The 22,263-nt window shown below is 38.3% G+C and overlaps 1 protein-coding gene across 10 annotated transcripts in view; it reads left to right on the forward strand.

Annotated features, from left to right (window-relative positions):
* SSBP2 (single stranded DNA binding protein 2) overlaps positions 1-16,911 on the forward strand; it is a 113,573-nt gene extending 96,662 nt beyond the window's left edge. For 7 of the 10 annotated variants that reach the window (XM_081881241.1, XM_081881247.1, XM_081881245.1 and 4 more), the window contains 9 exons: positions 87-178; positions 3,384-3,432; positions 4,271-4,306; positions 6,314-6,368; positions 7,596-7,666; positions 8,105-8,183; positions 9,940-9,968; positions 10,714-10,812; positions 16,306-16,911. In XM_081881241.1, the coding sequence (XP_081737367.1) occupies positions 87-178; positions 3,384-3,432; positions 4,271-4,306; positions 6,314-6,368; positions 7,596-7,666; positions 8,105-8,183; positions 9,940-9,968; positions 10,714-10,812; positions 16,306-16,335 (540 nt within the window). In that variant the 3' untranslated portion in view covers positions 16,336-16,911. The remainder of the gene's footprint in view (positions 1-86; positions 179-3,383; positions 3,433-4,270; positions 4,307-6,313; positions 6,369-7,595; positions 7,667-8,104; positions 8,184-9,939; positions 9,969-10,713; positions 10,813-16,305) is intronic. The other 3 variants (XM_081881243.1, XM_081881246.1, XM_081881248.1) reach the window with 1 other exon arrangement.
* Positions 16,912-22,263: the final 5,352 nt, after the last annotated feature.

The following is a 22,263-nucleotide window of genomic DNA, read 5'->3' on the forward strand; positions in this document are numbered from 1 at the left end:
AATAATCAGATGTGTAGGGAAGTCATTAACCTGCTGTCCTTTCTTTCCCCCCTCCTCTTTGGTTTTGTTTTTTTGTTTTGTGGTAGTCTGACCCTTGGTTATCATTGCAGAACTATGGAGGTGCAATGAGACCCCCACTGAATGCTTTAGGTGGCCCCGGAATGCCTGGAATGAATATGTAAGTAAAAATAAAAATGCCGCTAAAACATTTCCAAAAAGGGACAATCTTGTTTTACATTAAACCTTATAACATGTAATTAAAAGATCAACCTTTAAAAAATAAACCAGAGTCAAATTGACAACCATCACAAGGCTTATCATGAATGTGTGCTGAACTTCTGGTGGCCCTTCTCACAGCAGATATGTCATGTTCTCTACTATGGATAAAACATAGCAGGAGATCTTGACTATATTGAAAGTCAATTGCAGTTCTGCTTGTAGATTACAACAGAAGAATAATAACTGAAAGCAACCTGTATCTTCATTATGTTTGTGCCAATGGTACTACACCCTAGTATGGATAAGGAAAGGAAGGCATTGGATATGCAGAATGTTAGCGGTGTGGTAAAGATGGGGCAGTTGGTGTCTGTCAGTATTACATGTTTTTGGAAGTAAATGGAATTAAAGATGTAAATAGTTATGCATTTACTTTAGAAGTGTTTGTTATGTTAGTAAGTTAAATATGTCAAATAAAGGAAGCAAGACAGTAACATTGTAATAATATGCTACCTGTCAGACATATAGTTACTTGCTCATTAGTTATCAGAAATAGCTTATTCTTCTTTGGTGATCACTTGTAGCTAAGTAAGATTGTTTTCCATGAATATGGTCTTAACAGTGTGTCTGTAGGTGACTGTGGAGGCCAATTCTGGATCCGCACATCCTCTGCACAGCGGAGACATAAGTTTCCGGGTAGGAGTTGATCACAGTGAGGATTTGCCAAAGGTGCCTTCCTCTTAGCTCGTTTCTCCCTTTTGTCCTGAGTTCGTGCTTCTTCAAAGTCCATTACACCTTGGGTAGAGGCTATTCTCCAATTGGAGCACTTGCAGGCCAGTGTTTCCCAGTTGTCAGTGTTTTTACTACATTTTTTAAGATTTGTCTTGAGAGTGTCTTTAACCTGTTTTGTTGTCCACCGGCATTACGCTTTCTATTAAGTTGGCAAAAGAGTAGTTGCTTTGGACGATAATTCACTGATCAACAACAAATTGTTGCCTGCATTTTTTCAGTTGATTTAGGACGAATCTGATGTGCTGAATCCAAAAATCACATTGGTTTTGCTCAGTCAGGTCAAGTTTTTGAGCTATGGCCACATGTCGTTTTTTTTACATTTTTGTTCACATGTATGCTTGTGTGGAGCGTTTTAGAAGAAGTTGGTGGGAGTAAAATGCCATGTCGAATAATTGTTTTGACTGGAAATGATTATTTTAATGACAAGAAGTATTCAGGTCCGATAGTTCTGGGTGATTATGTCGAAAAGGGATCAGTTTGAAGTCATAAAACCTCGAAATCTTCCATAAATAGGTGCGGCAAAGCATAAAGTTGGGGGATCAAAACTAAGATAATGTGGCTTGGAGTGCCACAGTATGAACCCAAAGATTGGAGACTGTTCATTGACAGCAGCAAGCGATCACTGAAATGTGTTCTGCTACACAACGGCAACCAGTTTGCCTCTATACCCCTGGCTCACTTGAGTACACTGAAGGAGAACTATGAAGCGGTGAAGTATGTGCTGGAGAAAATTGGTTATGATCAGCATAAGTGGTTTATTTGTGTTGACCTGAAGATGGTGAACTTTTTGTTGGGACAACAGTCTGGCTTCACCAAGTACCCATGTTTTCTGTGCATGTGGGATAGTAGGGACCGTGCTCAGCATTACACGAAGAAGGACTGGCCTGTGCGGGAGGAATTGGTGCCTTGCAAAGAAAGGAACGTCATCAACGACCCTCTGGTGGACAGAGACAGAATACTCTTCCCACCGCTGCACATCAAGCTTGGCTTAATCAAGCAGTTCACCAAGGCTCTGGACAAGGATGGTGACTGCTTCACTTACTTGTGCCAGGCTTTTCCAGGATTGACCATGGAGAAGTTGAAAGTTGGCATCTTTGACGGTCCTCAGATCCTTCAGTTCATCAGAGATCCAGAGTTCGGAAACTCAATGAACGAAGTGTAACTGGAAGCGTGGAAGGCATTTGTTCTGGTAGTGAAGAACTTTCTTGGCAACAATAAGGCCAGAAACTACGCAGAACTTGTCAACAACATGCTGACTGCTTTCAGAAACCTGGGGTGCAACATGAGCGTCAAGATGCACTACCTATTTTCACATATGGACCGGTTTCCAGAGAACCTGGGTTCAATGAGTGACGAGCAGGGGGAGAGATTCCATCAGGACATGAAAGAGATAGAGACCAGGTATCAGGGTCACTGGGATGCAGTCATGATGGCTGACTACTGTTGGACTCTGAAGAGAGACCTCCCTGCTGCTGAGCATTCCAGGAGTTCCAAGAAATGGAAGTTCAAGCCCTGAAGTTTGAAAAATGGTGAAGCAACATGCAATTTATGTGTACTTACCTTTATCAATGCCCACCATTCAGTTTACAGTAAACCTGACCTGATGGAGAGAAACAGATGCCATTTCCTGATTCAGCAGTGCAAAAATACCCTAAATCAGTTGTAGAAATCTAGACAACATTCAAAAAGTAAAAAATTGTTGCCCAGTGATCAGGCATCCAAACAACATGACCAGTCCAGTAAGTTGATGCTGACGAATCATTGCTTCGACACTAGTGATCTTTGCTTCTTCCAGTACACTGACATTAGTTTGCCTGTCTTCCCAAGTGATATATAATTTTTTTTGGAGACACCGTTGTTGGAATCTTTTGGGGAGTTGGAGATGGCATTTATAAGTGGTCCATGTTTCACAAACATACAGTAAAGTTGGTGCGTAGTACAATAGCTTTGTAAACAAGCATTTTGGTTTCCCTGTGAATGTCCTGGTCCTCAAACACTCTACACTTCCATTGGGAGAAAGCTGAAGGACTTCCAACAACGCAGGAGTGGCAAAGGATGCAAAAGCAAGTGGTGGATGGTATTAGATTAGGTTGTTTTAGAATCCTCTAACTGTCCGGAAACTGTAGCATTAAATTTCCTCCCACCCCCTTTCCCCCCCTAAAATATTCTTTGTCTATCTTTCAATTAGATGGTGTAAGGTTGTGTCTATATTATATTTCTGGGGAAGTCTTTATTAGACTAGAGGATGCTCCTGTCCTCTATATTAAGAGCAGGATCCAACACTGCACAAAAAGACTTCCACTCTCAGAATTGTATTTCACCTTCCTCTTACCTCTCCTGCAGCTCAGATTATCTTGTGAACTTTTATATTTTAGGGGTCCGGGAGGTGGTAGACCTTGGCCAAACCCTACAAATGCCAATTCTGTAAGTATATATCAAAATGTACTGGAATTTGTAATCCTGTTTTATGCCTTTTGAAAAAAGCAAAAAGCAAAACTTACTGTTAAGTTGTTCATAACTTTATCAACATACCTTCTGGCTCAGGAATACTATCTATATCATTCTGCTCCCTGAAGATACACATCCAAGGGCCTTTTCATAAGCTAAATTCAGTACCTGTTGTAGGTCTATTTTCATCTTCCTTGCATTTAGCTTTTCTATTTCTGTTTCAGGTGGCTTTTGGTGACAAGGCAGTTGGATTACCTTTTTACCCATTCCTTATAATCTTATGACTATCACTACTTTAAAAATAGCCTGTTGTGCTGCTGTGTTAAGTTTATTATGTTTTGATATCTTAATTGTTTGGTGGTGGTTTTTTATTTTGTTAGCTGCCTTTGTTGTTTTTTTATAGAAAGGTGATATAAAATAAGTTGCTACTCCTCATAGTATGAACTCAGCTGTTTTGTTTAACAAAGATTCTTCCATTCTTAATTCTGCTGATTTATACAGAACATTTAAAACCACAAAATGCTTTCTGACAACAATTGCTGCCTGGAAAAACCATAATAAAATGTTCATCTTCAGCTTTACTTAATACGATTTAAATAGTGGAAATGGCAGTAGTAAGGTGGCATTTATTTATTTATTTATTTATAGGGCATTTATATATCACTTGATCACTGGTATTTTTTAGCAGTGATTTGCTGACTTGTTCAAAATAAAAATAGAAACTTTTTAAATTTCAAAATGAAGCATTTTTAAAAATAAAAGAATTATATCTCAAAGGGAATAAAACTCAGTTTTCTTTTCTTTTCTTTTTCAGATACCATACTCTTCTGCGTCACCTGGGAATTATGTAGTGAGTATTCTTGTGTGTGTCCGCTTATATATGTGCAGTCATTAGCATAAATGCTACGTTTCATTTGGGTTAAGAAATGGTTGTCCAGATGTTGAGGAAAACCCATGTGTATTGGTTGAGAAGTGAACAGCTGATCTGTTTTGTATCATTGCGTCTGCTATATATTTGTAGTACATATGTTGATGTTCATTAGTAAAACAGTTAACAGTCTTGCCAAAATTGCCCTGAATGCTGGGTTTTACTTCAGCATATGTTCTCTAACTGGTACAATGCATAGTCTTCAATAATGAAAAAGTAAAAGCAGCTGTTTTGAGGAACACAATTATGAGCTTGAATTTAAGAAATTTCATTTGTATTGAAGGGTCTAAAAAGTATCTAACAGTATAGTCACAAATAAAATTTTGTGAAATATAAGAACATATTTCACACTTTTTCCGTTCTGTTTTGACTTATTCTATTTTCTTCACTTAAACTGAGTGGGAATTGAAAACCTGATCTTAAGTGGCAGAATCACCATTGTAATCATCTGAATAATTGGTTTAGGGAATGTAGCTAGATTTTTTATCTAAAACTTTTGTTATTAAATATTTACAACCAGTGATTTTAGAGGATTATTAGAACCATGTCGTAACGATACACAAAGCAGATAGCCATACTGGCACAGATTGAATAGCGTGACTTGGTTATACATCTGACATCCACAGTTGCCACCAGCCTCATCCTGCAAAGTAGAATCCAGTAGGGCAGAAAAGGGAGAGAGAAGCCTGGCGTGGCCAGAGAGTTAAAGCTCTGTACCCAGCCCAGTACCCTACATATTTCCCCTTGCGTGGTCATCAAGTCAATCATTTGAACAGGAAGGGGTGTGGGTGTGTGAAAGAGAGGTGTGACCATGCCCACCACTGGGATCACCCCCCCCCGGATGTGGAATTTGCATTAAAAGAAGTTAGCCACCCCTGTTCTAGATAACTGGAGGTGGCAAAAGTGTCAAAATCACAACCTGCTGTGAAACCTTAATATGCTTGTGTGGAAAAAACGTGGTTATCAAGCTTGTCAAATTTACTAGAATATTCAGGTGTGCTCTATATAGAGTGTACAAATTTGAACCTGAATTCACAGTTACAAAGTGGTGACAATTTTGACATGTGAGAGAAATTAGCAATTAAGATGTAAGTACAGTCATACCTCGGGTTACAGACGCTTCAGCTTGCGCGTTTTCGGGTTGCACACTGCGCCGAACCCAGAAGTACTGGAAAAGGTTACTTCTGGGTTTCGGTGCTCATGCATGTGCAGAAACACTAAATCGCGCTTTCCGCAGAAGCACCGAATCGTGACATGCACGTGAGCAGACGCGGTGCTGCAGGTTGCGAATGCTGCGGGTTGCGACTGTGCCTCCTGCACAGATCACGTTCGCAACCCGAGCGTCCACTGTAAGTCTGTCTTACTGTCCCCCCCCCCAGTAGTCAGTAGTGTAATTTGATCCCCAGATGGAATCTGATAAGGAAGGATCCAAATTTCTTGGCTGACCTTGCTAGCTAAGCCAAAACCAAATATTATGGTTGTCTTCTTATCCCCTTTGCTTGCTGTTTTAGCTGCCATGTGGCTAATGCACTTGGGATCCTTAACTGATTGGCGTAAGGAAGGCACAGAACTTACATGCCTGACACACACCCTCCCCTCCCAACTTGGTTAAAGTGCCCTTGGTGCTTCTACCAGTCATGGTTCAAGTAAGCTCAGCTGCTACTTTAAAAACAATATAGACATATATTTGCACATAACTGGGGAGTTCCATGTGTATGTAGAAATTGCTCTCTTATTTTTGGATAGCCTTGTTTTACTTCCAAATTGATAAGCACTCAACTATCTGAGTGAATGAATGATAAAATAAAATATGTCAATTCTGTCACATGCAGAAACCCTTCAAAAGCATATTGTTTACTTCAGTCTCTTCAGTGATCCTGACTGCTCTTTTGTTTGTTTATTAATTAAATGGTTTGGTTTGGTTTTTAGGGTCCACCAGGAGGCGGGGGGCCACCAGGAACACCCATCATGCCTAGTCCAGCAGGTATCCCAATTTTAACCAGAAAATGTCAAAGCAATGCAAAATATTTTTTTAAAAATGTGTTTTTTAAAAAATACTGTAAATGCATGATTTAGGCAACAAATAATTAAAATGCATACACAGGTAAGAGAAATGTATGTAATTTTGCTTAACGTTTCAGCAATCACTTTAGGATTCTGAACCACTTCCATCTTCCTATACATGGATGTAACTTATAATTTTATTAATTATGGAAGACTAACACAGCTTTAGGGACACGGGTGGCGCTGTGGGTAAAACCTCAGCACCTAGGACTTGCCGATCGCATGGTCGGCAGTTCGAATCCCCACGGCGGGGTGTGCTCCCGTCGTTTGGTCCCAAGCAGTTCGAAAGCACCTTCGGGTGCAAGTAGATAAATAGGGACCGCTTACCAGCGGGAAGGTAAACGGCGTTCCGTGTGCTGCGCTGGCTTGCCAGATGCAGCTTGTCATGCTGGCCACGTGACCTGGAAGTGTCTGCGGACAGTGCTGGCTCCCGGCCTATAGAGTGGGATGAGCGCACAACCCTAGAGTCTGGCAAGACTGGCCCGTACGGGCAGGGGTACCTTTACCTTTAACACAGCTTTATGAATCATCCTTTCAAACCTAAATACGTCCCTTTGGTAGAGCATCCACAACAGGCAGAAATTACCAAGAAGGCAAGAACTGTTTGCCTTTGGCCCAGTGCCAAATTGTGTCTGGATGCTTGTTAAATCATAGCTGGTTCTCCTCTGTACCTCTTCAGTTCTTCCATTTTGAAAGGCCAGACTTCTCATTGTCATTGCGTCTCGCAGAAACATTGGGGAAGTGCCTTCTCGTGAACCATTAATGGAGCAAGCAAAGCAGATTGGATATTGGTGCCCTTCAGTTTGAATACTAATGGATTCTCATCTGGGTTCAGTTATTTTCCATGTTAAAAGAAGGAAACTGCTGCTGGTCCATGCCTATGCAATATTTGCTCCTGTTTTCCTTTTAACATCTGCAACAAATCCCTTATCAAGCATTTGCTCACAGTCTAGCCGAATGCTGCTTATAAGCAAAATACATTACAGTTGATGTTAACAATAATGTGTACTGTACGTCCAATTTGAGAGCAGTTCTGAAATGTGTTCTTCCGTGGCACTGTAAGCATGCCTTGAATTAATAGCTCATTGTGTTCACTGGCTGTTTTCCATTGAAGATGTGTGACCTCCTACATATATTTTTGTTTTAGATTCAACCAACTCTGGAGACAATATGTACACTTTAATGAATGCAGTTCCTCCTGGACCCAACAGACCTAATGTAAATATTAGAAATGAAAACACATATTTAAATTGTGCAGCTTAAACACTAGTGTATGAAACATTATTCTTGTATGTCTTATCTCCCTTTATGTGAAAGAACATGACTTATATACATGCCAACATTGCTCCACTAAATTTTCATTAATATAGAAATGTTTGCAGTGGCTGCTCCAAGGCTATACTCTGATGTAACGATGTTAACATAAATATTGCTTATGTGAGTATCTCTAGTGGTTTAGGTAATTTCCTAGCTCTTTTTCTAGCTATTTCTGGAGATAATTATTTTTACTGTTTAAATACAAGATTGACAGAAATAGAAACAAGATTGTTATTCATATTCCAGTTTTTACCATGCAGTTTATTCTTTACCATAGATTTATTAAGTGGTGAAAGTTACTTAATAGCATGTAGTATGATGTATTTTAACTTTCTGCAGTTTCCAATGGGACCAGGGTCTGACGGCCCTATGGGTGGATTGGGTGGAATGGATTCACATCATATGAATGGATCATTAGGTAAGAGTAGTGCACCTTGACTTCTCAACTCTGTGCTGAGTTCATTTCAGAATGTCTTGTTTTGAATTACTTCCATTACGTTTTCAAAATTTTCTTTGCAGCCAGGGAAGTTGATTTCTAAATGGCAATTCTCAGGTTTCTAGCAAAAAAAAAACCCCTGACATACAAAATATATATTGTCTACTTGAGATTCCTATCGTGCTTTATAAATTAAGTTGCATGTGTTTTAGAAGTTAAAATAAAACTGCACAGGTGGAAAGCCCCAACATGCTATGATTCTAGAGTAAGGTTTCATGATAACATGCCAGGAAATTTAAAAGTCCTGGAAGTTCTCTCCTTAAAGTTAAGGTGAAAATAAAATAAAAAAACAACTGAGGGTTGAGTTACAAAATCAAAATACTGAAAGAACAAGCAAGGGCAGAGTGGGAAAGTCTGTTTATGCAGAGGGGGAGAGCTTTTGCTCATTTGGCAACTGGTGGGGTGTTTGACAGGACTGTTTTACTTGGGTTGACCACTTCTTCCTCATCCATGATAATGCAACCAGTTTCATACAGAGATGTTGCCACAATACAGCAGACAGATGGTAAACAACTGTGACTTTTGTTCATTTCCCATGAGCAAGGGTGTCAAAACAACAACTCCTCTGCTGGTGGTAGCATGCTCTGGGTGTGAATTTGCAAAAAAAAAAAAAAAAAAAAAAAAAAAAGTCAAGCAGAATGCAGAAAAATGGCATACATCTTGTTTCAATTTACTCATTTTGGCTGTCCCAACTTGAGCTGTAGCAACTTCACAGAAACACAATAGGTTAAAAAAAGAAAAAGCATATATTCTTTTGCAGTATATCATAACCTAAAGGAAAAAAGTTAAATATTCAGTAGAAAAAAATGATTTTTAAAATGTAAAAACATTGGATGATATATTCAGCTAAGCTCTGAGTAGACTGTATGATTTAGATGTTTGTGGAATTATTAACTGGGTACGGGGACTTGACCTGGAGGTATCCTACAACCTCCTTCCTGCCTTACCTTTCTCTGGTCCCTGGGAATCCACCCACCGAGCTCAAGTTGGTACAGCTCAAGCATGTATGTTTAAAGTTCAACGGACTCTTTATTGAGAACACATACACTGTCTCACACAGACTTCACACAAGAGAAGACCAACAAAAGGTTTCTTATATATACTTCTAATTACACAGTCTACTACTAGAAGTGGTCTCCCAGGGGATAATCCAACACAGAAATAATCCAACAGAGCAAAGCACCAAAATAATTCCAAAAAGTAGTCTACTGGTCAAGGTCAAAAGATTCACCTGCCCTTTATATGCAGTTGTTTGTACTCTAGCACTGGACCTCCTGATAGAATGGTATCTGTAAGATTACTTGATAGGCTCTCTAAGCTCCCCCTTTTGCTTTAACGATGACCTTAGCTGAAACTCCTGGTGTCTGGGTCCTGTACCATTTTTCCAATTCACGCTCTAGCCAAGCTGAAATCTTGCCATATTTCCTGATATGATACACCTAGCTTCTTACTATGAGATAGCAAACACCCACACCTCCCATTTCAACCTTTATGTGCCCAAGCCATCGCTGATAACGTATTTTATGCCTAAACTTGCAGTGTCATACTATTGATAGTGATTTATTGGACCCATTGAAATTAAAAGGCTCGTAATTGTGGCAAAATTTAAGGTATTCACGTTTGGAAAAGACTCAGTGATGAAATCCACAACTAAACTGAATCTTCATTTTAATTTTAGGCTCAGGAGACATGGACAGTATCTCCAAAGTAAGTATATATTTGATGTTTGGCACTGTTTTTCTCTAAGCAGATTTATTACAGTGGTTAAACACTTAAAAGCAAACGAACACCTTGTTTAAAATGAAGTAGTTGTTATTGGATTATCAACACTCTGAGGGCATTATGCAAACGAGATTATCATTTATAGAAGGTTGAAACTTAATCTTGATACGTGTTCCATTAAATGGATTTAGCTTATTGATTTTCCTGAATATAAGGGATTATTTTCCTGATGATCTCTAATCACTTATCCTATTTGTGATCAATGTATTAAAATGCATGTATTCAGTATTGATGATGCAAATACCATAATCCAGACAGCTGCATTAAGTATGTTCAACGCTTTTCCCCTTGCCATCCTGAAACTACCAAGTATAACCCCCATCAATATGCCACCTCACAAACCAGAAGTTAACACCTTTTGGGGGCACGTTTTGATTTTTGGTTTGTAGCCGGTGGTGACTTTAATAGGGGATCTAAGAGAAACTAGACATCTGTTAGTGGTGCACTATGTGAGAGTATACATATATGTGGATGATAGAGGAAGAGCTCTGCTTTGGACCTCATATGGCAAATATAAAATATATGTCAATCACTCGTGAGAATTTAGGCAAGAATACAATGTGGCAGTGCTATGGGTTTTATATTTTTGCCCTTGAATTCTTTCATTTACATAAAACAAGAATGAATTCACACATATAGCATTGGCTCTCCTGTTGTGTTCTTCAAATAGAACTCTCCCAGTAATATGAGCATGAGCAATCAGCCCGGGACCCCTCGAGATGATGGTGAAATGGGTGGAAACTTTCTAAACCCTTTTCAGAGTGAGAGTGTAAGTATTATATTTTATTTTTTGGTTGCTACTGAATAACTTGCACATGTTTATATTACTTTCAGTCCTTTAGAAAGCTTACAATCATGGCAATCAAACAAATTTGAACATAGCGCACATCAGATGTTTTTCAGAAGAGAATCCAGAGTTTGGCTGTTAGGACCTTTTTCTTTTAAAAGCTTGCTATTTCCTGGAGACGTTTTAGGCCATTGTTGTTCCACCACCTACTTGAGCTAAATGTTGTTGTTTTTTGCAAATTTTCCTGCAGTTTATTGTGATGCGTTTAAAGAAAAGGTTGAAAATGGATTTTTGCAACCCGTCCATTTAGATGTTTGAGACGATAACTTTCACACAGTTGGCCTAGTTTATTTGGGATATGAAGGCCAAAGATGACTAGAAAAGATCCATAAAATACTGAAATAGTGAAAGCATCATGCAAATGGCATACACAGTAACATGAAAAATGTGTATAATGTGTGAAGATTGTAGTATAGATTCTGCTTATGGATAAAATGGTTTTATGAAGCTTAAAATATAGACCTATTTATTGTATATTATACACCCACACACCAATTTTTAGCCTGTTATCAGGTATTGTACTAGGATCACCATGCTTTGGCAATTCTGACAAATTAGCTGTTTTTTTACTTCCTTCTTTCCACAAGTAGAGATTGTCTTGTTGATGATTTTGCAGAAAATGGTATAATGCTGGCATGGCTGTTCTCAAAAAGTTTCTTCAACATTTTTCTGAACTTGTATACAGAATTTATTGAAGAGGGCTGAATTCGTAGTGAAGTATATATGGACCTGTCTGATACCCTGTTATCAGCAAAGGAATACAGACCAGTGTCACAAAGCAACAGATAATTTTCAAGCTCTTAAGTATTATTTGAAAGGGAGCAAAAAAAAACCCCCAATGTTTCGGTGCAAACAGATTTGTTGTGATGGTGGTGACAAACAATTTTGAAAACTGCTTTACACTGCATTTGAAAGTATGAAGATTGGCTATATGAAGATTTGCAACCTATATAGGCAAGGATACCATTAAGTAAAAGTGTACCTACCATGCTGTGCCTTTGGGTTCAGTAACAGAATGAAGATGTGACCATGGTGAATGTGATATACATTTCCTCACATACAGTGTGTTGCCAAAGACTACCAGATATCTATATTGATAAACTGATGTTAGTTTTTCTGAGAAGACGATGCCAACCCATAATGCTCTATAGTCAACATGGTGTCCCTTCTAGATGCCTGGCCACACTCCCATCAGTCCCAGCCATCATGGCCTCTGATCACAGATAATGGAAGTTGTAGCTCATCATGGTTGTGGTCCTTGCTCTTCCACCCCACAAATTATTAGGCTACTATGATGAAGCATACTTTGATGGGCAGGATTAGTGTTCTTTCCCATAGTGGGCATGCTGGATATGAAGAAAACAGATTTGCTTGGATTAGTAGACTTTAGTACATGATAGGAACATGAAGGCAGTGCACTATAGCAGCGAGCAGATGAACTCTTAAACAGTGAGTTGTTCTTCCATTGTCATTCAGCTGTTCCACAGAATCATGAAAATGTCGTTGACAGAGGTAGATAATCCTAGAATTCAGAATGAAATATATTTGAAAGTTGGGTTGGGATGGTTTGAGTTTTAAATAGGTAAACAGGTAAATATGTATTCCTGGGCATATTGTATTTCTGGGAGCACTTCATTCATGCTGGAAAACTGCTGCAGCTGATTTGGAGAGCAGTGGAAGACACACTGTGCAGCAAAGAAACGGGCATGGGCTTGGATAGGATACTGCCTGGCTGTTTTGAGTTGCAAGGGGAAAAGGTGGGATATAAATATATAACTATAATGTAAGAATGGAATTAACTGTAATAAATACTTTGTTCCATTTTTATCCCACTTTTCAGCAAACCTTTATCCCAAAGCAGTTTACAATAATAAAAAAATCTAATTAAAAACACAATAGGGTGGGGGGTATGTCTTTTCCTTTAGACCTAATTATTAAACAGTTGTACACTGATAGGATGCCATAGTGATATCCTTGGATAATTAGCTGTTCATGTTTCTTCCTGTTCCTATTTTGTTGCAAATTAAAATAAACTTCCTTTGAGACACTAAAACATGAACTATAACCTTGTTGTGTGTGCTATTTTTGTACATGCTCTGAGTGTGCAGTTCCATTTTTTCTCTCTCTTAACATTACTGCATTGCCAAGTAATGCTCTTTTCACATGAGAACATAGGCAGTTGTCACTTATTATAAACAATATTTTCAAATATGCATTTGTTTACTTTCTACTATTAGTGGAGAAAAAAGTGGACTACATGTCTGCAAATACTTCTACATTATTACTGCTGGTTACTGAATTGTTTTTAATGTTCTGATTTTAATATTTGCTTATGTGATTTTATTGTTTAGATAAAATTATTTTTGAGTTAACATTATACAAATTAACCTAAATAAAGAATTAGATGCTACTACTGATAGGCAACAGGGATTTTGCCAAATAAACATTAACTCAATGCAGATATGACTGATTAGCTAAATGGTGTGTAATAAGGAGAACTGTAGATAAAATTCATAAATTATTTTATCCATAGGCTGCAGCTTTTTCATATGGCTATAAATGGTTTTTCCTTTGTTTTATTTTATTTCTTGCATGATGCTTCCACTAGCTTTTCTATTTCATTGTGGATCTCTTCCAATCATTTAAAACCTTCTTGGCCCCTAAATATGGCAAAAATTATGAGTTATATTCCAAACTCTTCAAACGACATGATATAAAATTTTTGTTTCGGTCTGTTCTTTGAAATGCATCCCAACACTAGACTCTAACTTTTAGCCAATGGACATCAAGGCTATTGGCTACCTAAATCAACTGAAAAAAGTCATTCTGAAATGGCTGAATTAAAATATGTTCCTGAGCACATTTGTATTAGTTTTTTAAGGTAATGATAAACAATAATGCCCTCTAGTGTTCATTCACAAATAATTTTACCTATTGCACTGAAGGTAGATATTTTCATGAGTCTTCAAAATATGCTCATACTCCATTCTTTATGATTAGATTTTGAACTCATAATGAATCCTATATTTTTAAAAATCAGTTATGCTGACCCAGTTAATGGTTTTGCTCCAACTGGAATTAAAGGATGCCGGAACCACCAATTGGAACTATTTATGTTGAAGATGAATTTGATATACTTTGCTACTTTGAATTTGCTACTTTGTTTGAATCAATAGACCTAAATTTGCCCTAATTCAAGCAAAGCTTCATATTTCCAGGACTATTGTGTGCTTTTTCATTGGGTGTCTGTCACAAATATGCCATTGTATGAATTAGCAGTGAGAAAAATATCACTACAATTATTATTATTGACAAGGTGTAATTATTCAAAAATGAATAAAACCGGCTTAATGTAAAATCTGAGTTGTATCCAGCACTGCCACTCAAGCTTATGGTAAAATTTCCATCAGCTGAATGGGAAGGGGAACAGTTATTATTATTATTATTATTATTATTATTATTATTGATATCCCCGACTCCACTGCAGCCCTCCCCTCCCCAAATCTGCTCTAGAGGATTGCAAGTCCCTCCAGAGCAAGTTGGGTAGAGGGGGGGAAGGGGTATAAGGGGGATTTTCAAAAGTGGCTTCCTTCTCCATTCCACGTACAGAAGACTTACTGTTAGCAGAGCAACACTAAGGGTGTTGCTAAAAGATATAGCTCTTTTAGATTGAATCCCATAATACTGAAATAAATGTAGTTGTCCTTACCTCACAGTTCAGCATAATTCACTTAGAAATTGGATGGAACAAAATCAGTTTTGGAAATGGGGAAGGGAGCTAAATGAATTGGCATGTGAAGTCATTTTATTGGATATATTATTTTGCCCACTCTTATAAGTTGCCATGATACTGCTACCCACTGACTTTCTACTTGGCTGGTTTTAAGGATCTTAGTCCTGCTATACAGTAAATGAAGCTGAGGAAAACTTAGGAGCTTTTTTATGCGGATATTTAAAATCATTCTACAGTTTGACCTTACGTCTCACTGCAAATTTTACCAAGTCTTTGAGATGCAGCTGAATAGAAATCCAATTAAAAGGTTGTTTAAAAGACTTTCTCTGAATAGCTACCAAACATTTGCTAACCTACTGATATCCCAGCACACTGATTTCTCTGCTGCTTTCAGTGTAGCCATTAAGTATCAAAATCAGCTTTGTTGAGTTGCAACATCTGCAGGAGTTTTGCCTAAAACTAAATACTGGACTTGATGTGGCATTTCAATTCACTTGGCACTTAAAACATTTAACTCTTTAGCAATGTGATTATGGGTGTCAGATTCAAGTGCTATGAATAAATACTGTGTTGCAAAGCATGTGCGCTAGTCCAGGTTCTGTGATGAAGTATGTGCATATTAAACAAAAGCCAAAGTATGTTTCTGAAATAATGCCAAATGAATATGGTTAATCATCAACAACTGTGCCCTAATGCTGTTAGGAGCGTCCTACTCTCATGTAGGACCTTGGCAGAGACACATGCCAGACTGGCATGTTCTCTCCCTCCTGGTCAATCATTCAGGAGCTTCAAAAGCTTTCTTCTGCCCAAACATCGCAGCGACTAATGCCAAAAGGCATTAGCACACTCAGGGATCCGCAGAGTATTCACAGTTTGCGTAACAGAACCAATAGCACAGCATATAATACACTCTGAGCATTCTGACTTAGCTTCTGCCTCTTTCTCATCAGATAGCAAAGAGAGAAAACAAAGGACAATAGTCCCACTTCACGGAACACAGTAACACAAACATCCTGTCTCCGTCACTTCCCACACTGTGGAATGAAAACATACACCATCATGTGATAGACAGCAATCTCATGACTGCAAACATGGGGAATGAATCTCCAACAAATACATGGACAGCTGGTGCCCTCTCTATATGTTGTGAACTACAACTCTGATCAGCCCCAGCCAGCTTGGTCAGGGATGATGGAAGTTACAGTCCAAAACATCGGGGGGGGGGGCAGGTACCACATCAGCTCTTCTTGTCACAAAGAAAGCAAATAACACTATGTGCCAAAAAGTGTTTTATGAAGTGCTGAACACAATTTTCCATAAAGTTTATAGAGATCAAAACTCCGATTCTTATCATCAGCCCTCATTCACGCAAATGCTATCTTGCTAGTCTGCAAGATCTTGTTTTTTTCTTTAAGGAATTCACCCAATTACAGATTTGTAACCTTGATAGTTGCTCTTATGGTAGCAGAGTGTTTTGTCTTACCAGAGACTACTTACTTATATGGCTTCTGATACTATGGTAGGTAAGATATCTATATCTCTGTTAGTTAGGAAGCTAGAAGTATGCACATGAACACCGCATGAAATCATGACTGGGAATCATGAGAAACTTGCATTCAAGTCTCACTATTAGTGGATTGGTGAATTGAGTTGCTGCTAAAATGTGAATTCCTATTTTTCAGTATTCCCCCAGCATGACAATGAGTGTGTGATCCATTACCAAGTCTCTTCATGAAGGCTGCACTGAGTTGGCCCTCTCCAGAGAGCTACTAAAGAAGAAAAATTACTCATCCCTGTGTACAGTTTAACAGAAACAATGTCAGCCACAATTGGACCCACCATTCCCCCCACCCCAACCATCTTTCCAGTTTTGTGAAGAAAGTGGGTCCTGATCTGGTTTCAGCAACTGTGTGGCACATCAGAGCTGCCCAAGACTGAACTGAACTGCAAACAGTTATCTGTGTATGTATATGTAGGGATAGGTGTATTATGTATGTGTGTGTTACAGAAACATAGATATGCGCACATACATATATAGACCTGCAGGACGTTGTAAAATATTATCACATGACATCTTAAGTAGAAATAAGAAATAGGGACTTTTATTCCATCTTTTTTCATGTTTACATTTTAACTATTAAAAGAACTGCTTCCCTCTCCCTATCTGAACTGTTCCGTGCTGTTTATATCACTGCTTTGTAAGTTATTTTTTTAAAAAGATCTCGGATAAGTTCTGTTTTTTGTCAATGTCTGCCATCATGGATAGGAATAAAACTGCTTTTAAGAGGGCTCTCTTTCATAAGGTTGTGTTTGATACCAATAACTGTTGGAGCCAGCTGTATGACTCCCACAAATAACATGTGAATTGAAAACTACACTATCTCAAGAAACTGAAGAAACACATTAATCTTGCTTAACAAATAAAACTTGTCCTTTGCCTAAAAAGTGAGAGAAAAGAAAATAGAAGGGGTTCTTTTCTTGTTTCTTCGTAGAAGCCTAATACTGCGATCCTAAACATATTTGCATGGTAATAAGCTCCACTGGGATAAGTCAGATTTACTTCTGGTAATGTTGAGGATCAGGGTGCAAATCCTTCAATATTTGTTTTCAAGGGAAGTCTGAGTATATCTCAACTTCTTTATCTATGCAGAGAAATACAACATTACTGTGTTGGGCTCTGGTTTGATTGCTGTAGCATCCAGCAATAAAAGTGGCAGGTTTTGACTTTCTGCCTTTCGAAAAAATAAAATCTATTTAGTATGATCTTCCATAGATGTAGTAATAGATTTTTTTTTTTAAGTTATAGATTCTATTCTAAGGCATGCTTTTTCTAACAGTCCACAATTGTCTACTGGGATGACTGACACCCTAACTCCCAATTACCTGTTATAAGTTAAAGGCCTATTAACCTTGTGTTGGGAGGGGAGGAAAGTTTCTTGCCCTTCTTCAATGGCCCTTCAATCTCTCTTCTTCCTTACCCGCTATCTGCAATTTCCCCTTATCTATAATCTTCCAATGTTTCTGAGACCATACAAATATTCAGATTACTTCATTTAAATGTAGCATCTTAAAGAGTAGCATCCTAAATGTAGCATCCTGAATACTTATAAATTTATTATGCAATAAGCTTTTGTGGACTAGAAAAAGTTTATGCCATAATAAATTTGTTAAGTCTCTAGTGTTTTTCAGGACAAAAACAAACAACAAACTTGGTTACCCCTTTGGAATGCTAGTTAGATTCCTTCGACTATCATTAAGGCCCAAATGACGGAGGAATTGCAACCTGCAGCACACAGGAAGAGAGAGCAAACGTAAAGGGAAGTTGTGAGAACTGTCTCCATCCCCTTCTGTCCTCTGGAAGCCTCCTTTGGATCAAATAATCTTCCATGAATGGAAGGAGAACATAGATCCCAAGTACGTCATGTTTTCATCTACTCTGTGCCTAATTTTTCCACTTCTGTTTGCACACTTCCCCAGTAAACCACATAAATTAAGAGCTAATAATGTTGTATACAACATCTAAAGACACTGCTATCTATAAATTTGTGGTTTTGTCTGAATTGTTTTCTACTCCCTATTAAGTCTTTATAGAGGCTGGTAATATAGAAGACAAAATTGAAATAGGAAATTGTTTTCCAAATATTGGTTTCTTTCTAACATTCTAGGCATCCAGTTATACTGTGTCTTATAGTCATATGCAAGCCTTAAAGCCAAGCCCCCACCCTGCCTTTGCCCCAGAGAAAGAAATGTATGTTTAGGCTAATTAAGACACGAATACTTTCTTCTGTGGGAATGCCGATAGAATTGTTTTAGCACAGGTCTGCATATGGAAATTTTTCACACAGTAACTGATCAATCATATGGATTTTTTTTTAAAAGAGGAAGGTGGGTAGTTAAAAGAGCACCTTCCTTTTTTTCATCCTGCTTATACTTGTAAATTGTTCCTGAATAAACTCATATGAATTCATGTCTGTGCCTCTCTAGGTATCCTTCAAAAAAAGCTGTAGAATTCTAGCTACAAATATAGTCTACCTTTTGAAAACAGCGATAAATGTTTAATACAGAGCTTTTTCTAATCCAGATCTTAATTATTTGCAGGCTTTTAAAATGCCAGATGCAGACAGAGTATCAGGTAATGGAGACAGAATAACTGAAGTAGACAAGTGAATCATTTTGGGTGGGCTCTATGTATATAAACTGTTGAAAATGAGTTTAAAATATTTTCTTTGTAATTGGCATGAGGGTGGTCTGAAGGTGAACATTCTCTCTCCCCTTCCCCCCATCTCCTGCTGAACTATCTTTAATGTTCATAAAATGAGTTGTTGTAATTTACAATGCTTCTTCTGCCAGCACTTGCCAAGTAATATGTCTCAGCCAAATCTGGATAAACGGTTGCATAAGAGTAAACCCCTAGCACAGTTCCTTCAAGCTTTTGTTTCTGTGTCACATTTGCCAAACTTATATCAGGAAGCCTATTCATTTTCATCTGTTTTTTCTTTTTCTTTTCATGATTATCAGCTGAACATTTTCTTGCTACTTTCCTGGCTGATTTGGTACATACCCTAAATTCCTTCTCATCTATACATTGGGTCCTAGTTGAAAGTATTGTTGCCAGCATAACTGGCATCCTATAGGCACCTTATTTAGATGTCATTTAACATCCATAATGGACACAGCATTTGCCAATTGAGTTTTTTTAAAAATAAAATAAAAGGAAAATAATTTAACACTAATTTAAACATATGGATCAAAATCCTCCTACAGTTGGTCATTAAGGACACCAAGCATCAAATAATGGTTTGACACTTTGGGAATGAGCCTTATGCTCAGCACCCCCTTCAACCCTTCATGTACAATCCTGGTTGGCAAACCATAGTCTGCCAGTTTGAATGTAATGGCCAGCTATGGTTTCCTGCAAACCAGGAAATAACTCATCAAGCAGAACATGCAGAAGAAGGCAGAGAGGGAGGCGTAAGCAGAGAAACATCAAACCATGTTTGGTGTTGCGTGTGAAATGACCCCATTGAAAGCAACGGAGATTAAATTAGTTATTGAATATAGCAAGATTGAGGCTATTTGTAAGATCAAATTGGGTGTTTTGTATCCTTATGGATAACAACCTGGAATCTTGCATCAAAAAGAGAAGTCGGTTAAAAGTCTATCATCACTGTGATTATCTGCCAACATGTTGGATGTAAGTGAGGCTATGGAGTTAGATGGATTTGATGAGGGAGTAGTTACTGTTAAGTTGTACCTTTCATTTGTGCCCTCACTTTGCCTTGGTATCACAAGTTTTAGCCAGTAACTATTGCACTGACACTTCCTGAGTCCTTTAAATAATTCAAGTATTGTCAATTTGTACCCTGACTGCTATTTTCAAGAAATACATAAATGTTTATGAGGGGATTTGGCATGCAACGTTCAAGAATACCACCAAGCTCATGCTTAATGCTTCAGAAAGCTGTCTTGATTTAATTCATTGAAAGTCACAATACAATTTCAGCAGCAGCTGAAATATAGTCTGAATTGTTAAGGGTGACTTTGATAAATACTGGGTAAAAGGTAAAGGTCCAGTCAAAGGCGACTATGGGGTGCGGTGCTCATCTCGCGTTTCAGGCCGAGGGAGCCGGCGTTTGTCCACAGACAGCTTTCCTAATCATGTGGCCAGCATGACTAAACCGCTTCTGGCACAACAGAACACCGTGACAAAACCCAGAGTGCACGGAAACGCTGTTTACCTTCCCGCCATAGCAGTACCTATTTATCTACTTGCACTGGTGTGTGTTTGAACTGCTAGGTTGGCAGAAGCTGGGACAGAGCAACAGGAGCCCACCCTGTCATGTGGATTTTTTGCTGACCTGATTGGCAAGCCCAAGAGGATCAGTGGTTTAGACCACAGTGCCACCCGCTCCCCTCAAATGCTAAGTATTATGCAGAGTCTTGTGGTATAATATATCACTTTCCTTTAAATAAGCTGAAATTCAGGGCAAATGTACACAGATCAAATTTTATAAAGTGTCTCAATTTGATTTCAGAGAACTAGAGTTCTGAGCATAAATAAACTTGTTCAGTTCAGATGAACAACTTGAGTCAGTTGTGAGGCACACAAATACTCTCAACATTGGTATTTTGAGCCTTTGCACAACAGTGACCCATGCTTTTTAAAAATAATAATAATACAGAAACCTATGTCTGTATAAACCTATGCCTATCTATAAATAGTTTCTTGGAAAGAATTTGGTTCCTTATAATAATAATAATATAATAATAATAATTTATTATTTGTACCCCGCCCATCTGGCTGGGTTTCCCCAGCCACTCTGGGCGGCTTCCAACAAAGATGAAAAATACACTAAAATGTCACAAATTAAAAACTTCCCTGAACAGGGCTGCCTTCAGATGTCTTCTGAATGTCAGGTAGTTGTTTATCGCTTTGACATCTGATGGGAGGGCATTCCACAGGGCGGGCGCCACTACCGAGAAGGCCCTCTGCCTGGTTCCCTGTAACTTGGCCTCTCGCAGTGAGGGAACCGCCAGAAGGCCCTCGGAGCTGGACCTCAGTGTCCGGGCAGAACGATGGGGGAGGAGACGCTCCTTCAGATATACTGGACTGAGGCCCACCCCACTTTGAGTAATCCTATCTGAAACATTTTTTACTTACTTAATGCTTAAGGTATGTATTCATATGAATACATAGTCATGTTTTATCACCAAAATAATAACTTTTATCCAGATTTATTTTGTTATTTAAATGTAAGATATGCAAGGAAGCTTCTCATGCAATGAGAGAATTTGCCATTGATGTTGTCAGATGTATGTCCCCTTTTGTTATACTACTTTTGACCAACATGGAAGCTTTATTTATAACTTGATACCATCCATTTTCTAGACACATTTGTGGGGGGGGGGGGTTTGGGGTTTTTTTAAAAAAAAACTTTTTGAAATCCACAACAGTCAGATACTTTACAATGATTTGATGGTAGGAAGACATCCTCAGCATGTTCGCTTTGCATTATTAAATTGGACATTGCTATCTTACTTTCAAAAATTATTATGCCTAAAATCACGCATGTAAGCTGGTAGTCAGAAACAATGGAATTCATTGTCACATTTTTTTTCTACTTTAGCATCATTGTGTTTGGTCCATAATCTAAAGGGTTGCATCCAGAGTTGTGTGCCTGCACTAGGGCATTTCCAGTTTTCTCAGCTGCTGCTGCTGAGGTTCTGAAGACTCTTCAGAACAGTGTATTATATGGTGTAGGAGTTGTAGCTATGGAGAAGAGTGCTTTCCTTATGTAACTGGGACTTCTGAAGTCCTTGCTTAGGCTTAGTGTATTGAATTTTCAGTGAATAATCCTGTTCGTTCTAGATTATACCACAGACAATAATTAGAATGAGCATGATTCAGCCCATGTTGCACACTTTTAAATACCACAGCTTCCATGAGATAATTGATCACGTGTTTGAATTTCTCTCATTAAAATGAATGGGACATAGAAGTGCTTAACTTTGGACCTGAACCAGTGATCGCATGTAGTATTCTCCAAGTTGTAGATGTATATATCTAATGAATTATGAGATAGATGCTGCCTGCTGATCAATTCCTCTACACAGTTTATATATATATATATATATATATA

This window comes from Podarcis erhardii, assembly GCF_964252035.2.
Source record: "Podarcis erhardii genome assembly, chromosome: 11".
Taxonomy (NCBI): domain Eukaryota; kingdom Metazoa; phylum Chordata; class Lepidosauria; order Squamata; family Lacertidae; genus Podarcis; species Podarcis erhardii.